This window comes from Lipotes vexillifer, unplaced genomic scaffold (genome assembly GCF_000442215.2).
Source record: "Lipotes vexillifer unplaced genomic scaffold, Lipotes_vexillifer_v1.1 scaffold1038, whole genome shotgun sequence".
Taxonomy (NCBI): Eukaryota; Metazoa; Chordata; class Mammalia; order Artiodactyla; family Lipotidae; genus Lipotes; species Lipotes vexillifer.
This window is the reverse complement of record NW_006780148.1, coordinates 1,330,221-1,349,020: the sequence shown is the minus strand read 5'-3', so window position 1 is coordinate 1,349,020 and position 18,800 is coordinate 1,330,221. Positions and strand designations below refer to the sequence as shown.

Below are 18,800 nucleotides of genomic sequence, written 5' to 3'. Positions count from 1 at the left end.
TTGAAGTAGGCACTAATTCATGGCTGAAACCAAAGGCTTGAGATGGCATAGAGAAATGGTACAACAGAGGTGGGAGTGGGCAGGAAACATGACGACTAAAAAGAAAGGAAAAGGAAACTAGGGCATAATTCTGGTTTTAGGAGTCAGAGACTCATTCAGAGTCCAGATCTGCCAACTACCAGCAATGTAAACAATTTTGTTTTTTGCAATTAGTATGTATGTTATAATTAAAAATGTTTAATTACCAAAAATGTTCCTTGTTTCACAGTTTTGAAGATCAGATGAGAACACTGGAAAGTATACAGCACAGAGCTTTTTAGTGGGAAGCTCAACTAGTATAGTAGTTTTTTAAAATGTAGTATCCCCTTAATGAATGTTCAATACAATTTTGTTAATTTAATTTACATTAATACACATTTGTGTGTGTGTGTGTGATACGCGGGCCTCTCACTGCTGTGGCCTCTCCCGTTGCAGAGCACAGGCTCCGGACACGCAGGCTCAGCGGTCATGGCTCACAGGCCCAGCCAATTTGTTAATACAGTTTTGTTCATGATGATGATGCTCAGTAATAGAGAGTGAAGAAAAAGGGTAAACAAAAAAGTAAAAGCCTTCAAATCGGCCAGATCTAAAGTCAAATTAGGGTTCAAGCTCTTGAAAGAAGTTATTTTATCATCATGGACAAATTTTCACAGGGTGGTAAAGATTAAACGTTAGAGATATAAGGCCCTCAACACAGCGACTGACACTCCTCAAATATTAACTTCACCCTTCATGATCCCTAAATAAATGCATTTCCCAGCTGTCCTGGACGCCTGGGTTTTGGCTGCTCAGCATGCAAACCTGGTACTTCTTGAGCCCCTTCCCCATTCTTCTCTAAGGGTGAGGACGGGAGGAGACATGCTTCCCCCTGCCCTCTGGTGGCTGAAGCATGGCCTGCAGCCTAAGCACAGCTAAAACCATACTCCCTCCTGGGGCTCAGACTCTGCCTGGATGGCACAGCAGACACTGTCTGGGCTGCTGGTGACAAGGGCGGTGCCTGCAGCAGAATCTGGGCATCACGGCCCCACAGCAACTTCTCATTAATTCTGTGACCTACACACTCATCCAATAAGTGAATTTTCTCCTTATGTAAACAGTTCCTGTTCTTTGTAAACAAGAACCCTAAACTAGTACACTTTTGTAAAACTAATAAAAGTAAATATCAGTGCCACGAAATTATTTTAATATCTTTTTCTCCATGACTGAATATACAGAGATAATGGAAGTAAAGTATTCTTCTGCTGTAAAGATGGGTGGAATATATCAAAATCCACTTGTTGAATTTTCTTTAAATAGTCCTCCAGAGCAACCTGAAAAAAGAGAATAATGGTCACTAGATCACAGAATGATTAAGTCTTTAAAAGAAACAAAAACAAACCCAGCAGGTATTAAGGCTATTTTAGTTTTCCTGAGATGGTCTTCTACATACTAAGAATGTAAATAAAAATTTTAAAAGAGAGAGAGAATAAAGACATCTTCTAAGAAGTTTTCTATGAAGCCAGTAAAACTATGTCACGGATCTAGTACTAGAAACATCAAGCCAATTCTGATCATAATTTAGTGTTCTGGCCAAAATGTGACAGAGAAATTATTTGCCAGGTCTTATTACTAGATTCTGTAGAATACAAAAGGGGTGTTTCATTTGAGGAAAATGAAGCCACCGCCCCCCCACCACCCCACACACACAGAAACACACAGTGCCATGAGGGGGAGCTCAAGTTGTTTCTTTAAAAAATTATTTTGTGAAAAAGTTTAAAGGGTGTCCATGTTCTTGCTGGAAAACAATTTGCAGCGAGGGAGAACAATCACAGGTCCCTATAAACGTCACACCATGCTCCCCCCATCACACAAAACTTGACAAAGCTTTCTCTGGGACCGGGGGCCAGGATAGAAAACACTGACGATGGGCAGTGCTCTTTATGCTTTTCAATCTTATTAATTTGTAAATTTTTATTAAACAGAGAAGCCACCTACTTTTGCACTGCACAATGTGAAGCGGCCCCACCGCCTTCTCAGCCCGCGTGCACAGCTCCTCTTAGAGTTCTGCAGCACAACCTGTGTGACCCACAGAGAGCATATGCTTGTCCAAAGGATTGTGTCCTACCAGACTTCTATACACTAAAAACGGATGAGTGTACATACAAATTCACTCTCTACTTTTGAAATCCTGCACTTATATACATGTACAGCAAGAAACATGTGCATTCATGTGCACAGATGCAAAAAACTTGGAAACAATCCAGAAGTTCTTTGACAAAAAAATAAACGTTCACACAATGAAATATTAAGCTGCCATGAAATAAATGTAGCTAGATGCAATAATATGGATAAATCTTAGAAACACTCGTGTGTGTGTGTGTGTGTGTGTGTGTGTGTAACCCAGAAGACATAAACAGAAAATGATCCATTTTTATATAGCTCAAAAAAAAAAAAAAACCTAAGGGACTTCCCTGGTGGTACAGTGGTTAAGAATCCGCCTGCCAATGCAGGGCACACGGGTTCGATCCCTGATCCGGGAAGATCCCACATGCCACAGGGCAACTAAGCCCATGTGCCACTACTGAGCCTGTGCTCTTGAGCCCACAAGCCACAACTACTGAGCCCACATGCCACAACTACTGAAGCTCGCATGCCTACAGCCCGTGCTCCACAACAGAGAAGCCACCGCAATGAGAAGCCCACGCACCACAACAGAGTAGCCCCCGCTCTACGCAACTAGGGAAAGCCCACGCGCAGCAACGAAGACCCAATGCAACAAAAAAAAAAAAAAAAAAAAAAATAAATTAAAACAAAAAACCATGATCATACAGAACTATTTATTTCATCTTTGGTTACTGTAATTTTTTAAACCAAGAAAAACAACTGTGTTAATAAGATCCACTGAGTTTCTGATTGAGACAAATCAAATAGAATTTTGTAGTGTAGTTAAGATTTGTTGCTTTTGTTATTATGGCTCTATTTAATTATTATGTTGCTTTTATTATTATAGCTGTATTATTTTGGCTCTTTTAAAAAAAAAAAAAAAAAAAAAAAAAAAAAGGCAACATTTTGGTTAGGAATACATAAAATAGGGCAAAGCTTTTCTAGAATAAAAGCAAGATAATAATAAATACAAAATTCAGGATAGCTACTTGGAGGAGGAAGGCAGAGGCAAGGGGATGAGACTGGGAAAACACATGAGTGCAATTTAATGGTGACATTCTAGTTCCTGGATTCAGTGGTGAGTTCATGGGTGTTCATTATGTTATGCTTTATAATACATGCATACATATATATTCATTTGTAGATATCAAATAAAAAACACGTTAAGAGAAAAAACTTTGAAGATATTTCAGTGTACTTTCACATGTTCCCTTTTATTTTTGGAAAAAAGAGCTCATGTTATTCATAATGTTCTGTAACCTGCTTTTTTTTTTAATTAATTCATATACTGTTATTAACATTCTATCTCTAAGAACTTTATCATGTTCATTTTAATAGTTTTATAATATCCAATTATAAAGAATAGTTAATGAAATTAAGATACAAGCACATGAGAGAGTATTATACAGCCATCAAATATTATATTAATATTTCTAATGGTGTGGTTAAATGTTTGATAACTAGGACACTGCCATATAAATTGTGACTTTAAATATATACAGAAATCCATTTAAAAGAAAGAACAGTGTAAATAGCATTTACCTCTGGGTCTGGGAATTGTAGGTGATTGTTATTTTCTTCTAATATTCTTTTTATATTTTCCAAATCTCTATTATGAGAATGTAATGATTTTATAATTAGGAGAAAATTCCATTAAAATACAGATGAAACATGACCTCAAAATTAGAGCTCAACTGGGCATTCACAAATTAGGATTTGGTTCATGGTTAATGGTAAATAAATTGCTCAAAGTAACAAATTCATTGCAAAATTCTCAAAGACGTTACAATTTCTGGGCTTCCCTGGGGCAGTGGTTGAGAATCTGCCTGCCGATGCAGGGAACACGGGTTCGAGCCCTGGTCTGGGAGGATCCCACATGCCGCGGGGTGGCTAGGCCCGTGAGCCACAACTACTGAGCCTGCGTGTCTGGAACCTGTGTTCCGCAACAAGAGAGGCCACGAAAGTGAGAGGCCCGCACACCACGATGAAGAGTGGCCCCCGCTTGCCGCAACTGGAGAAAACCCTCGCACAGAAACTAAGACCCAACACGGCCAAAGATAAATAAATAAACCAATGAACCGACATTAAAAAAAAAGATGTTACAATTTCTGAATATAGCTTCTTAAAACCTCATCTATAGAGCACAATATACTCTACCCTAGTCATTTTCAAACCATTTTTAAACAGCAAAACCTTTTCTTTGAACAAAGTAATTAACAGATGCTCCATATATAAAACAAATGAGAAGAGATGTGCCCCAGCTGGACTGAGGGTGTAGGACAGAAGCAGCTCCTCGGAAATTGCCATGTAGTTCCTCCACTTTCTCCTGGCACAGGACGGAAACAGAGCTGGGCTCCAGCCCCTAGAGTTTCTGATCCATTAGGTCTGCGGTGGATCCCAAGATCTACATTTCTAACAATATCCGAGGCATATATTGCTGGCCTGGGGTCCACACCACTAGCCTAAGATAGTGGTTCTTAGGCCTAGCTGCACTTCATTATTCCTGGGGGAACTTTTAAGAAGTATCAGTGCCTAGATCCAACCTCTTTGAAATGATTTAACTGGTTTGGGGACAGGCCCAATACTGCCTTGTTTTGCTTTAAAAGTTCCCCAAGTGATTCTAATGGACAAGCAGAGTTGAGAACAACCTATTTCACAAAAGTGAACAAAACAGACAAAGTCTTGAACTTTCTTAGAGCTTATAAGTCAAGACAGGTGATGGGGTACTTCCCCAGAGGTCCAGTGCTTGGGACTCCACACTTCCACTGCATGGGGTGTGGATTTGACCCCTGGTTGGGGAACTAGGATCCTGCATGCTGTGTGGTGCAGCCAAAAAAAAAAGAAAAGAAAAAAATAGAAAAAAAAAAAAAGAGAGAGACAAAAGAGATGATAGTACATCACCAAATAACCAAATAAATAACAATTAAAAATGGTGATATAGAACAATGTTTTGACACAGAAAGAGATGCTTGACACCTCATTTATACAAAAAATACATATATAATTACATGAACATAAGAAGTCCAGAAAGATGAACAGACATTATCTCTGGAAAGGATAGAACTGTGAGAGCATTCTAATTTCTTTTGCCTCCTCTTATGTGAACATCCAAAACATTAACATATTACTTTTATAATAAATGAACCTAGAAAAGAAAGAAAATGATTTCAAACACTCAGATCTGAGACCCCAGGATAGAAGATGTGAAAGGATAGAAATGAATCTTTAAATATATTTTAGGGAAAAATGTAGAAGGTATGTTTGGTACTGTAGAAAATGCATGAATTTTCCATTTTCAAACATCACAAATCTTTGAACCTTGGTTTCTATCTATAAAATGAAGTAAACCACACCTAGGAATAACGTATGCAATGACCTAGCTCAGAACCTGTCCATAGTAGGTGCTACTAACCGGAAGCTATTCTCATTTCTTTATGTATTTTACCACAATGGTTCCTGAACCAGGCTACACATCAGAATCACCTGGGAAATTTTTTTAAATCACAGATCCTCTTAGAAATGCTCCCCTTCCCAACCTCGGGAGTCTTATTTAGTAAGAAGACCCCAGGAATCTGTATTTTTGAAGAAGCCTTCCAGATTATTCTGATGCAGCCAGCTCAGCACTGGTCTGCGAACCACTTTCGGGAACCAGTGCTACAATATGGTCACTAAGGAGAAAAAAAAAAATAGACTATTAAGTCATACTTATATGGCTATAAGTAGCCTAACACTCCTATGAGGTGGTTTCTCCTATGATTCCCATCTTACCTATGAATAAACTGAGGTACATAGTGATTAAGGAACTTGTTCCACAGCTAGTAAGTGGCAAAGCAGATTCAAAATGATGCAGTATGGCTGCAGCCAGTGCTAATGACAATTCCACTCACCTGCCTCTGGGGAACAGAGGCATGACCTTCACCAAAAGCAGAATGTAACTAACAAAACATACCATAGGGAAGAAAACAAAACAAAGACTCCAAACTAAAGAACTGCACTGGGAACCTTATAAAATAGAAAAAAAAAATTATACACATCTGCTTCATTAATTAAACAACCTTCTCTGTTAATCTACTTACTGTCTGAAGGAAAGCAGGAAATGCTTTCACAGGAACACTTTTGTGGAAGGACCTAGCCTAAAAAAGGAAGACAAAAGGAAACTGGTTTGAAATACAAATATTTCTGGAAATAAACACTCTCCCTCTGAAAGTGAACACAAAGCAACACCAGCAGTTTAAATCAGCACTGCTAGGGATGCTCTCGAAAGCAAGAAAATAGTTCTCATCTCCTGCCAGTTGAGATTAATTTGCCAAACCTAAAGGAATCAGGAAAAGGTACTAAATTAAGAATTCTCTTCTTTCTTACATTTGGTTTTGACATTTCCAACTGCCTTATAACTTTGACACCCCCACCTCTGTGGTAAGGGGTAAATGAAGACATACAGGTGACCCTAGAATAACATGGGTTCACTTACACGCAGACTTTTTTCAACAGTAAATACTACAGCACTACATGATCCTTGGTTGGTTGCATCCACCGTGGATACAGAAGACCACCTATAAATTATACGTGGATTTCCAACTGCGTGGAAGGTTGGAGCCCTTAACTTAACCCTGTGATTATTCAAGGGTCAATTGTACTTGCATACAAGTCCCAGCACCTCCCCAGCTTGGATGTCACTCCCTCCTGTCTAGATGAATATAAGATCCTTCTAGCTGATCTTCCTGCCTCTGTGTTCCCCAACCTTTAATTCATGCCCCAGAACCAGCCAAATTCATGTCCTAAAGTCACTGTTTTACTTTTTCTTTCTTTAACTTAACTCCCTGATAGATCATGTCCCAAATATTCATCTTGGAATTCAAAGGCCTACACATCTTGAATCTAACCTCATCTATCCAACCTAACACCCTACTACTCTGGACTACAGAGCCCTGATCCACTCAGGCTGATGCCCATCATCCAGCCCTCACCAAGCCCACTTCTGTCTAAAGGTCTTTGCTTAAACTGTCAGATACTGCTTCTTATTCCTGACTCACTTACCCCATCTACTACAATTGCTCTCTTCAAGACCATCCATAATTTACTAATCATCATACCTATCTTTTCTCTCAATCTCTCCAAAAAATGCAAAACTTCAGTATTCCCCATTCTTGGAACTTGCTCCTCCCTAGGTTTCCAAGACACTGACTCCGAGTTCTCCCACTTCTTTCGATCATTCTTTCCTTCTGCTTCTTCCTATTAAATGGCCCTTCCTCCTCCTACCTGAGAAATGGAGGTGGGCTCAAGGTTCGCTCTGCCTTTGGTCTTACTGTTTAAATGTATATTCTCCTTGGACAACAGCATAGCCACACTTAGAGCTTTAAACATAAATCTTCCACCTGAATGACTCCCCAATCTATATTTCCAGTTCTGACCTCCTCTTAAAGTCTCAATCCTACAATCTGCATTTTAGCCCACCTCCCAAAATGCCCTCTAATCCCTTTACATTCAATGATGTCCAGCAGCTACTGATCAGCACCCAGCACAACACTGCTTTTTTATTGTAGTCTCTGACTGGCACCATCACCATCTATATTTGAACTCCATGCAGCCTTCGACTTTCCTGCTTCCTGATTCTGCTACAATCCAATCAGTTATCAAGTCTAGTTGATTCTTCCTCTGTTATATGTGTGTGTGTATGTATGTGTGTGTGTATATATATATATATATATACATACATATACACATTCACATACATACATATACATATAAAACATCTACCCTCTCTAAATCACTCTTTATTTTTCAATGACATTACAGCTTAATTAGTTGGTAAGTTTTAATATTATAGCTTTAATATATTTAAGTTATATTAAATATGGTAATCACTTGTTTGTACTTTCTGGGCTCTAATAACTTACATGTACATTTTAGTTTCAGAAACTATTTTGACTGAGCAACCTAGATAAGTTACATTTGCTCATATTTTGGAAGCATTTAGAGTAAAGCTACCAAGAAGGTTTAAGAATGCAACCAATCAGACACTTCTTTAAATGTGGCAGTAAGGAGATTATATACTAGAGATTATTCTTAGAGTAAGCAGGATGAAAGCCAAATTATAGTATGGTGAATGGTGCCATGGTGGTGAGGGCCTTGAGGTAAAATGAATGTAGAATACTTATGCAAAAAAGGTTAATTGGGAGGGGAAAATAAGAAACAGAAGGGTCCAGTGGGCTGCCTGTAACTTCAGAAGGCAGTAGCAACAAACTAGAAGATAAAAGGGGCAAGTTATCAGAAAGGCCAACTGAAAATACCAGCTGGGAACCGCTGACGATGCAAGGTCCTGGAAGAGCAGAAGAGGCATCAGCCTTGACAAGGCAGAAAGACACACTGTCCCCTGAGAGAGAAATAGTGAGTGGACGGATCAGAGAGGAGCCTAACTGAGGAAGCTGAGAGGGAGAAGGAGATTTTTTAAAAGTAGAAAAAGTTTGTAATAATCCCTGAGATAAATCTATTGGGACTTCAGTGAGCGATAGATATGGACTGCCAAAGGGAGAACACTACAACCATGCTCTAGAAGTAGCCACAGCTAGAAATGATAGTTTCCTAAGTGATTTGGCAAAAAGAGGCTACTTACGTGCTTTAGGTGCAAGTGTGCCTGGCTGGCCATGTCATATACCACATCTCTCACATTTTTATCTTGGCTCTTCCGTAGAAAATCCTCTTGTGAAACACCATGCTGTGTGGGGAAAGGTACATTACATCAGGATTCAAAAAGCACAATTAAAACTAGCTCAAGAAAACTGGTGATAGAACAGTATATACAGTATAATGCCTATTCTGTATTCTTGGTTTTTGGTTTTTTTGGCCATGCCATGCAGCTTGCATGATGTCAGTTTTCTTTTTCTTTTTTTTAATATTTATTTATTTATTTGTTTGTTTCTTTGTTTGGCTGCACCGGGTCTTAGTTGCAGCACACGTGGCATGCAGGCTCTTTCATTGCAGTGTGCGGGCTTCTCTCTAGTTGCACTGCGCAGGCTCAGCAGTTGCAGCGCGAGAGCTTTCTAGTTGCGGTACAGGGGCTCCAGAGCGCACTGGCTCAGTAGGTATAGCGCTCAAGCTCTAGAGCATGCAGGCTTAGTTACCCTGTGGCATATGGGATCTTAGTTCTCCAACGAGGGATCGAACCCGCATCCCCTGCTTTGGAAGGCGGATTCTTAACCACTGGACCACGAGGGAAGTCCCCTATTTTGTTTTTTAAAATATATCTATATGTATGTGAGTGCGTATATAGACACACTCACAGACACTCTCTCTCCTGGAAGAATATACAACAAGATGCTAACTAATGACAGTTGTAGGTGAAACAAAATAAAGCAAGAAACAAACAGATAAGAAGTTTAATAGAACAGACAATAATGAACCTCTTCCAGAAAACAAAAGTTCTCATAAACAGTATTCTTTTTTAATGGATTATTTCCTCCTTTAAAATAAAATAAAGAACAGGCTAAGGTGACCACTAGGAATAATTACTGTAATTGCTTGAAAGGGAGTAAGGCATCAACATGTAAGTACACCAAGTGAGGTTCTCTGAACCTTCTTACTCATAGCTCCACCACAGACCTAAAATGCCTGACTGATAAAATTCTAACTTGATAACTCTGGAGCAAAAAAGCAATAAGCAGGGCTTCCCTGGTGGCGCAGTGGTTGAGAGTCTGCCTGCCGATGCAGGGGACACGGGTTCGTGCCCCGGTCCGGGAAGATCCCACATGCCGCAGAGCGGCTGGGCCCGTGAGCCATGGCCGCTGAGCCTGCGCGTCCGGAGCCTGTGCTCCACAACGGGAGAGGCCACAACAGTGAGAGGCCCACGTACAGCAAAAAAAAAAAAAAAAAAAAAAAGCAACAAGCATGTGTTTCAAAACGGTCACTTGAATAGACTAAGCAGAGAACCAAGACAGGACGTCCCTCCCCATATTCTTGAGGTAAATAATTAAAGGGTACAAACAACAGCCTTACCAGCATACAAATATCCATGGGAAGGAATACTCTTCTTCTACTACCATGATACGGCGTTGCTCTCAAGCAAGTTACAATGCCTTGTGCTTTTCCAATGTGACTTGCAGCATGATCTGCATGAAGATCCTTTATACCTATGATTTTAGAAATCAACTGGGCTGCTCTTTTCTCTTTAAATGCATAACAAGTCAACAGAAGCAGCATAGAGAAATGACCTAAACATGTAAAAGGTGTTTCTCCCATGTTTTATATCTGAAAAACAGGATTTATGAGAGCAAAACTGGGCACAAAGACAAGCTGACCATTTACCATAAACAGGTTTCTGAACTTCAACTTTTAAATAAAAGAGTTTTCCTCAGAGTACAGCACACCAAGAGCACATTTGGAATTTTAATTAGCTATCGTGGAAAAACACTGAAAGTCTTGCATTTCTTCTCCTCAGTGCAATTTCCATATGACCTCATTTTAAGTATATGCTTAACAAACATTCTGCTCTTTGCTCCCTCCTTTCACTGTGTTGGCAAACATGTCACTGAATGTGCAGGCAGAACAGGCCCGGGAAATTTGGTAGGGACTTGGGTTATTCTTTTAGGGTGACATTACCTTCTTCAAATTGATGATATTGTCCTTGTCCCAAATAATTTCCTCATTACAATAAGACCTCACCAACTTAGAACAAAATCAAAGTAGGAAAAATACCATCTAAATGGCATAGTTTTTTTTTTTAAGACAAGTCTCATAAAAACTTTTAGATATACAGTTTTATTTCTTCTACCTTTTGTTTTTAAACATGGGGAAGTATTATTGACAGAGAAGGAAGGAGTCAGGCCACAGGCCTTCCAAATTGTAGGAGATGCATAAAAAAATAGAATCATCTGCAATTACCAGATTATTAATTACAGCATTCTCATGAGGTAGCTAAAGTCCTTTTATGAGAGCCTGGGTAGTGTGATTAGTCTACATTCCATTCCAAAGAAAGGTATATATTATATTCCCCTTCTTACTCAAAAAAAAAAAAGCTATTCCTTTCTAGTTGGTGCAAAGAAAAACTTCAGTGTTAAACTGGTTAGACTGTCAAATTATGAAAGAGTGAAGTCTAAAAGGTGTTTTCTTAACAGTATGCAGGTTCCTTAAAAAAACAAAAATAGAGTTACCACATGATCCAGCAATCCCACTCCTGGGCATATACAGCTGGAAAAGATGAAAACTAATTCGAAAAGATACATGTACTCCAACGTTCATAGCAGTGTTATTTACAATAGCCAAGACATGGAAGCAACCTAAGTGTCCATCAACAGAAGAGTCAGTAAAGAAGATGTGGGGCGTGCGTGTGTGTGTGTGTGTGTGTGTACACACACACACACACACACACAATGAATATGACTCAGCCATAAAAAAGAATGAAATAATTACCATCTGCAGATTATCATACTGAGTGAAGTAGATCGGATAAAGACAAATATTATATAATATCACTTATATGTAGAATCTAAAAAATAATACAAATGAACTTATTTACAAAACAGAAACAGACTCACAGACTTAGAAAACAAACTTATGGTTACCAAAGAGGAAAGAAGGGGAGGGGGATAAATTAGGAGTATGGGGTTAACAGATAACACACCACTACACATAAAATAGATAAACAACAAGGATTTACTGTGTAGCACAGGGAACTATATTATCTTCTAATAACTATAATGGAAAAGAATCTGAAATACATATATATATACGTATAACTGAATCACTTTCCTGTACACCTGAAATTAATCACTTTCCTGTACACCTGAAATTAACACAATATTGTAAACCAACTACACTTCAATTTTAAGAAAAAAAGGTGTTTTTTTTAAAAAACAGAAGTATAAAATTAAAAAAAAACTTACCCAATATTTCTAGTGTTAGATAAAGAAGAGAGCTCTGTGTGTTTTCGGCATAATTTTCCAGTTCCTGGATGTTACGATATGCTTTGTCATCCAAATTTTTTTCCTACAAACAAAATGCTTTATTTGCTTGACGAATTGTCAATATTTTATTTTTAAAAGGCACAATTTTTTTGCCCTAAAGAACTGAGTAATAAAGAATAAAAACTTTTAGCATAAGTTGTTTATTACACAGTAAAATAAGATTAAAATAAAATTAAAATATTAAAGTCCTACATGTTCAGTACTTACAAATAACCCCTCAAAATAATATCTCAGGAATAACCTCAATGCACAAATCACCACGGACATGGGGTTGGCTTAATTTTTACTTCCTTCTAAAGCCTGAGGTATCATGAGAAACTGACAACTGAGCTCTTACTTAAGTACTTCAGACATTATCTCCTTAATCCTAACAACTCCCTCAAAAGGAATTAATACTTTTTTCATTTCGCAGATGAAGAAACTGAGTTACCAACAAGTTAAGGAATATGCCCAAGGTCGCACAGCAAATTAGTGGTGGGGAAAAGATTCAAACCCACATATTTTGATCATTAAGCCCGTGCTCTTAATAAGGAAAAGGTGCCTAGAAAAAGAAAGGAGATCACAACCAGGCCCTGCACTCCATTCCCCACAAAAGAAACTATGCTCAATAAACTAACAGTTGATTACCAGAACACACTATATTCAAGAAACAGAAAAATGTAAATCTTATAACATCTAGCAACTTTTATAATAATACATTTACAAAGACTTGATGGCCAAGGTAATGTTATTCCTCCACCCCTTCCTCCTTTTTTACAATCAGGAGAAACTGGCACCAGCAATGAATCCCAGGGGAAAAAATATGCTCCAGCTCCATTACATTTAAAAACAAATTGGAACATAATTCATATACCATAAAATTTACCCTTTTGAAGTATACAATTCAGTGGTTGTGGTATATTCACAAAGTTGTACAACTATCACCACTAATTCCAGAAGGTTTTCTCTTCATCACCTCAGCAAGAACCCTGTATCTATTAAGCAGTCACTTCCCAGTTCTCCCTTTCCTTATCTCCTGACAAACCTCTAACCTACTTTGTCTCCATGGATTTGTCTGTTGTGAATATTTTATAAAAATGCAATGATACAATATGTGGCTTTTTGTATCTGGCTTCTTTCAATTAGCATGTTTTCAAGGTTCATCCATGTTGGCACATCTTTTAGTATCTCATTCCTTTTAATTGAAGAAAATATGAATAATATTCCGTTGTATGGATACACACATTTTGTTTATTCATTCAACTATGAGTTGTTCCCACTTTTGGACTATTATGAATGAACATTTGTGAACAAGTTTTGTGTGGATACGTTCTCATTTCTCATATCAACCTAGGAGTGAAATTGCTAGGTCTATGTTAACTCTATGCTTAACTTTCTGAAGAACTGCCAAACAGTTTTTCCAAAGCAGCTGCACCACTCTACATTTCTATCAGCATTGTATGAAGGGTTCCAATTTCTCCACATCCTCACCAACACTCACTATTGTTTATTCTTTTTATTATAGCCATCCTAATTGGTATGAAGTGGTATCTCATTGTGGTTTTGATTTTCATTTCCCTCATGAAAAGATGCTGAGCATCTTTTAAGGTGCTTATTACTCATCTGTATATCTTCCTTGGAGAAATGTTTACTCAAATCCTTTGCCCATGTTTAAGTTGGGTTATTTGTCTTTTTATTGTTGAATTATAAGAGTTCTTTATATATTCTAGATACTAGTCTCTTATCATCTATATAACTGGTAAATATTTTCTCCCATTCTGTGGACTGTCTTTTTGCTTTCTTGAAGTTTTTACTTTTGATTAAGTCCAATTATCTATTGTTTTTTTATTGCTTGTGCTTTTGGTCTCATATCTAAGAAGTCACTGCCCAACAGAAAGTTAAAAGGATTTATGCCTAGGTTTTCTCCTAAGACTTTTACAGCTTTAACTCTTACATTTAGGTCTTTGATCCATTTTGAGTTAGTTTTTGTATATGGTATGAGACAGGAGTTCAAATTCATTCTTTTGCATGTGGATATCCAATTGTCCCAGCATTGCTTGTTGAAAAGGTTATTCTTTCCCCCACTGAATTATCTTCATACCCTTGTCAAAAATCAGCCGACTATCAACATATAGGTTTACTTCTGGACTCTCAATTCTATTCCATGCCAATATATATGATCTATATGATCAGTATATATTGATCTATATGTCTATGGCAGGTCAATACTACACAGTTTGATTACTGTAACTTTGCAGTTAAGTCTCAAAATTGGGAAATGTGAGTCCTCCAACTTTGTTCTTCTTTTTCAAGATTCTTTTGATGATTCTGGGTCCCTTGCATTTTCATATGAATTTTAGGATCAGCTTGTCAATTTCTCCAAAAAAGGCAGCTGGAATTTTTATAAGGATTATACTGAATCTTTAGATCAATGCAGGGAGATTGATCCCAGTCCTTTACTTTTAAATATCCCTCCATACAAAAGCCAAATGTTATTTTCCATTAAACAATGGAAAAACTGCTATTTTTTCATTAAGAAAAAAAGAGAGATTTTCCATTATCTCTGTCTTGAGTTCTCAAATTTTCTGTACCTCATGAAAACTGAAGACACCTGAAAAATACATTTTCTTAGTACTAATTAATTCTATAGGCCAACTGAGCAATTTTTTAAATGTTAAAGTCATCATTTCATTTTTGTTTATATTATTACTACTATAGCCTATGGTTATTAATAGATTGTATCCAAATAAACTAAGTAAACTTACATTTTCAGGACAACAGTATGTGATAAATATCAGGCCAACAAGGACACTTAGCCAACAATGTGTCAGAAACATTACACAAATCAGCCCAGGTCATCAAGCAATTTGCATGCTTGGTTAGAACTAGAACTTAGTTCTAAGAACTCAGTATAAGATTCCATTTGCTAGAACTGTTGAACTTTCCTTATTCCCTCTATTTGGACAGAGATCCAAGCACTGGGTATGCATAATGATATGTGTACAACTACTCAAGTTTTGATGACATTAAGGAATTATCCATACTTTTTAAAGGTCTGGTAATCATATTATAGTTATGTTTTATACAAGTTTTTTTCTCTTTTTAAAAATTTTTATACTGGAGTATAGTTGATTTACAATGTTGTGTTTAGTTTCAGGCATACAGCAAAGTGATTCAGTTATACATATACATACATCTATTTTCAGACACTTTTCCCATTTTAGGTTATTACAGAATATTGAGTAGAGTTTCCTGTGCTATACAGTAGGTTCTTGTTGATTATCTGTTTTATACAAGTTTTTATCTTTTCAAGATACATGTGTATGTAACATGTCTGGGGTTTACTTTAAAATAATCTAATAGGGTTTAGGGAGGGAAGTTGGTAGAATATAGATGAAATAACATTGGACATGCATTTATAACTATTAAAGCTGGGTGACAGACACACGGAAGTATATTACACTATTCTCTCTACTTTTATATAAGCCTGAAATTTTCTGTTTTAAAAACTTTGTTTTAAAAAAACAAACTAGTAGAGTGTGGTGTGCACACGCATGCCTCTGCCTGGGTGCCTGTCTTTGCTTGTCTGTCTCTAGGTACGAGGGTGGGCAGCTGAGGTGGGTGGCATGCAGTGATGGAGAACAGATAAAATGGTACAGTTCTCTAAAAGTTTCCTTTCTCCAAATATTAATACACATACTAAAACATTTCCTCCCTGAAGATTAGCTTAAGGATTAAAAAGGAAGAAAAAGACTTAAGCAATTTCAACTTACTCTTTCATCAATGATTTTCATAAGCCATCTTTTAGTCAGATTATGTCTTTTGACAGCCTAAAAAAAACAAGAGTTGTAAGTTTTAGAAAGTACTGGAAATGACTTCTGTAGACCTGAATAACATAAACAAACCAAATACAAAAATAGGTAAGGGGGCTTCCCTGGTGGCGCAGTGGTTGAGAGTCCGCCTGCTGGTGCAGGGGACACGGGTTCGTGCCCTGGTCCGGGAAGATCCCACATACCGCGGAGTGGCTAGGCCCGTGAGCCATGGCCACTGGGCCTGCGCGTCCGGAGCCTGTGCTCCGCAACGGGAGAGGCCACAACAGTGAGAGGCCTGCGTACCGCAAAAAAAAAAAAAAACTAGGTAAGGGAGTATTTGTAATAAGGCATCACCAGATAGATAGCTATGTTAAAGAACTAGGGAAAAAAGAGAATGTCCCTAGAAAACATTTCAAAACATTTCCAAGTAAGGATAATATATCCAAAACTTCTCCACTAATTTGTCTTTTTTTTCTTATGTTATTGGTAATTTAGTGATTCCACTTTCAAAACAACAACAAAACAAGAATTAAGCAGAGCGGAGCTTCTCTGCTATGTGATATGCCCCAACTTCTATGCTTACTTATTACACACAAACTTTTTTCCATAAAAAGGAAGACTCTATTTAATGAAAATAAACACTTTCCAAAAAGAAAACAGTAATAAAGCTCCAAAGAAAACAATCTGCAGGGTACAGTGTTATCTTACAAGTTAAGACACTCTAGTAGGAAAGAGAACACCTAGTGCTCAGATCTTGGCCTCTAATACCACTCCCCGCAAAGGAAACAAGAGTCTAGAAAATGGGTGATTCCAGAGCTGGAGCAAGGGAGATTCAAGATGATTCTATTTTATTGCACCAGAAAATAGAAAGTGCTCAAAAAAACAATGGGAGGCATGTCAGGACACAGAAGCCAGTTTGAAGGGACTCCCACTGTCCAAATATGGGACTATTTGAACACCAAAATAATTAAGTATAGTAATAAGTTATAAACTACTGAAAACAACAGGAATTCATGAGTTTATACCAATAATTAATAAACAAATAAATAATATAGGAGAACGAGAGCATTTGCCTATAGTAAAGTGCCAAGTGGTAAATGTGAACAGAGCATCAGAGTTGTGAAATTATCATTCTGCAATCATAATAGTAAAGACTGGATAAGACAAGGACCATCAATGAATGCAGGAAATTTCACAAGAAGTTGATGAGGAACAGCGTATTTGCACTGTCTTAAAGTTGATTAGTTACAAGGGGAACTATAATTTACAGTAGATTACACATTGGGAAAACCAGGTAACATCTTGACTGTTAACGAAAATGAACAATGCCAGTAAAGGACAGATGGACAAAATGTGTCTCCGGATGTGATACCCTGAGAATACATCACCTATGCAGTATTCTGGCCAAGAATGCATAACCTGAATCATTTAATCATGAGAACACATCAGACAAATCCAAAATGAGGAATGCTCTACTACCAAAAAAAAAAAGAAAGAAAGAAAGGGTTACATTCTTCAAAAATATCAATGTCATAGAAAACAAAGAAAAGCTATGGAAATGTTCCAGATTAAAGCTAAAAAGACATAACAAAAAAATACCTGACTGGATCCTACACTGGTGGGGAAAAATACATTAGTGGATATTACTGGGTCAAGTGACAAAATTGGAATATGAGGGCTTCCCTGGTGGCGCAGTGGTTAAGAGACCGCCTGCCGATGCAGGGGACACGGGTTCGTGCCCCAGTCCGGGAAGATCCCACATGCCGCAGAGCGGCTGGGCCCGTGAGCTATGGTTGCTGAGCCTGCGCGTCCGGAGCCTGTGCTCCACAACGGGAGAGGCCACAACAGTGAGAGTCCCGCGTACCGCCAAAAAAAAAAAAAAGAAAAAGAAAAATTGGAATATGAATGGAAAATTAAATGAAAAGTATTATATCAAAGTTAAATTTACTAAAGTCAATAACTATTCTGGTTATATAAGAGAATGTCTCTATTAGGAAATACTAAAGTATTTAGGGACAAAGGGACATGATGTATGTAACTCATACTCAAATGATTTAAAAAACTTATGAGTGTGAAAATATATACAGGGAGAGCATGCTAGCACACACACCGTTGAGTGAGCACGCAAAATGATTAACAAATGGGATAAAATGTTAACAACAGGTAAATCTAGGTAAAGGATACAGAAATGTTCTTATACTATTTTTAATTCTGTAACCTTTCTGAAATTTTGAAGTTTTTTCCAAATAAGTTTTTAAAACATTGTTTTCTTACCAAGTCAACACTAAGTATAATATATTTTCACAATAAATATAGTAGTGAAACAAAGTCTTAGGAATATACCCTATACTTCAACTGAGACTCTAAGATGTCACTGATACTAAAATGTAAAGGCTGACATGATCATCAATACACATTTATGTGACAAAGGGTGGATCTGTGGAGAATGGAGCCCACTTTGCCCTACAGGAACTTAACAGAAGCTAAAAGGGCTACATGGAGTTGGTTTCCAAGTGCTCTCAGCATTATTACAATTACATAGCAGGACTCTCTACAGGCCTCTCTCCCCCGTCCCAGGAATCAGCCTGGGATACCTCAGTCATTAGAGTTCTGCTCTTGTTTTATTTTGCACATGTCTGAGTAGGGCAGGACTTGTTTGATCTTTGTAACCACATCATCAAGCACCATTCCTGGCATAGAAAAGTACTCAATAAATACTTAACCACTGAAAAGTCAGACTCCTATTTACTCAAGACTGACGCTATAACAGCTGCAGTTCCTTGACCACAAAATATAGCTCTTTTGTCTGATTCTGAAGGAAATTGGAGATCAAGATAAAAAATAAATATTTATAAGAAGCTGAAAACCT

The 18,800-nt window shown here is 37.7% G+C and overlaps 1 protein-coding gene across 1 annotated transcript in view; it reads right to left on the bottom strand.

Moving 5' to 3' along the window:
• Positions 1 to 1,081: 1,081 nt before the first annotated feature.
• The window catches only part of NDUFAF6 (NADH:ubiquinone oxidoreductase complex assembly factor 6), a 34,493-nt gene continuing 16,774 nt past the window's right edge, over positions 1,082 to 18,800 (bottom strand). Inside the window, exons 4-9 of the mRNA XM_007453253.1 lie at positions 15,893 to 15,949; positions 12,060 to 12,162; positions 10,174 to 10,307; positions 8,795 to 8,896; positions 6,258 to 6,314; positions 1,082 to 1,349 (exon numbers count right to left, since the gene is read on the bottom strand). Coding sequence (XP_007453315.1) covers positions 1,221 to 1,349; positions 6,258 to 6,314; positions 8,795 to 8,896; positions 10,174 to 10,307; positions 12,060 to 12,162; positions 15,893 to 15,949 — 582 coding nt within the window. The 3' untranslated portion in view covers positions 1,082 to 1,220. The remainder of the gene's footprint in view (positions 1,350 to 6,257; positions 6,315 to 8,794; positions 8,897 to 10,173; positions 10,308 to 12,059; positions 12,163 to 15,892; positions 15,950 to 18,800) is intronic.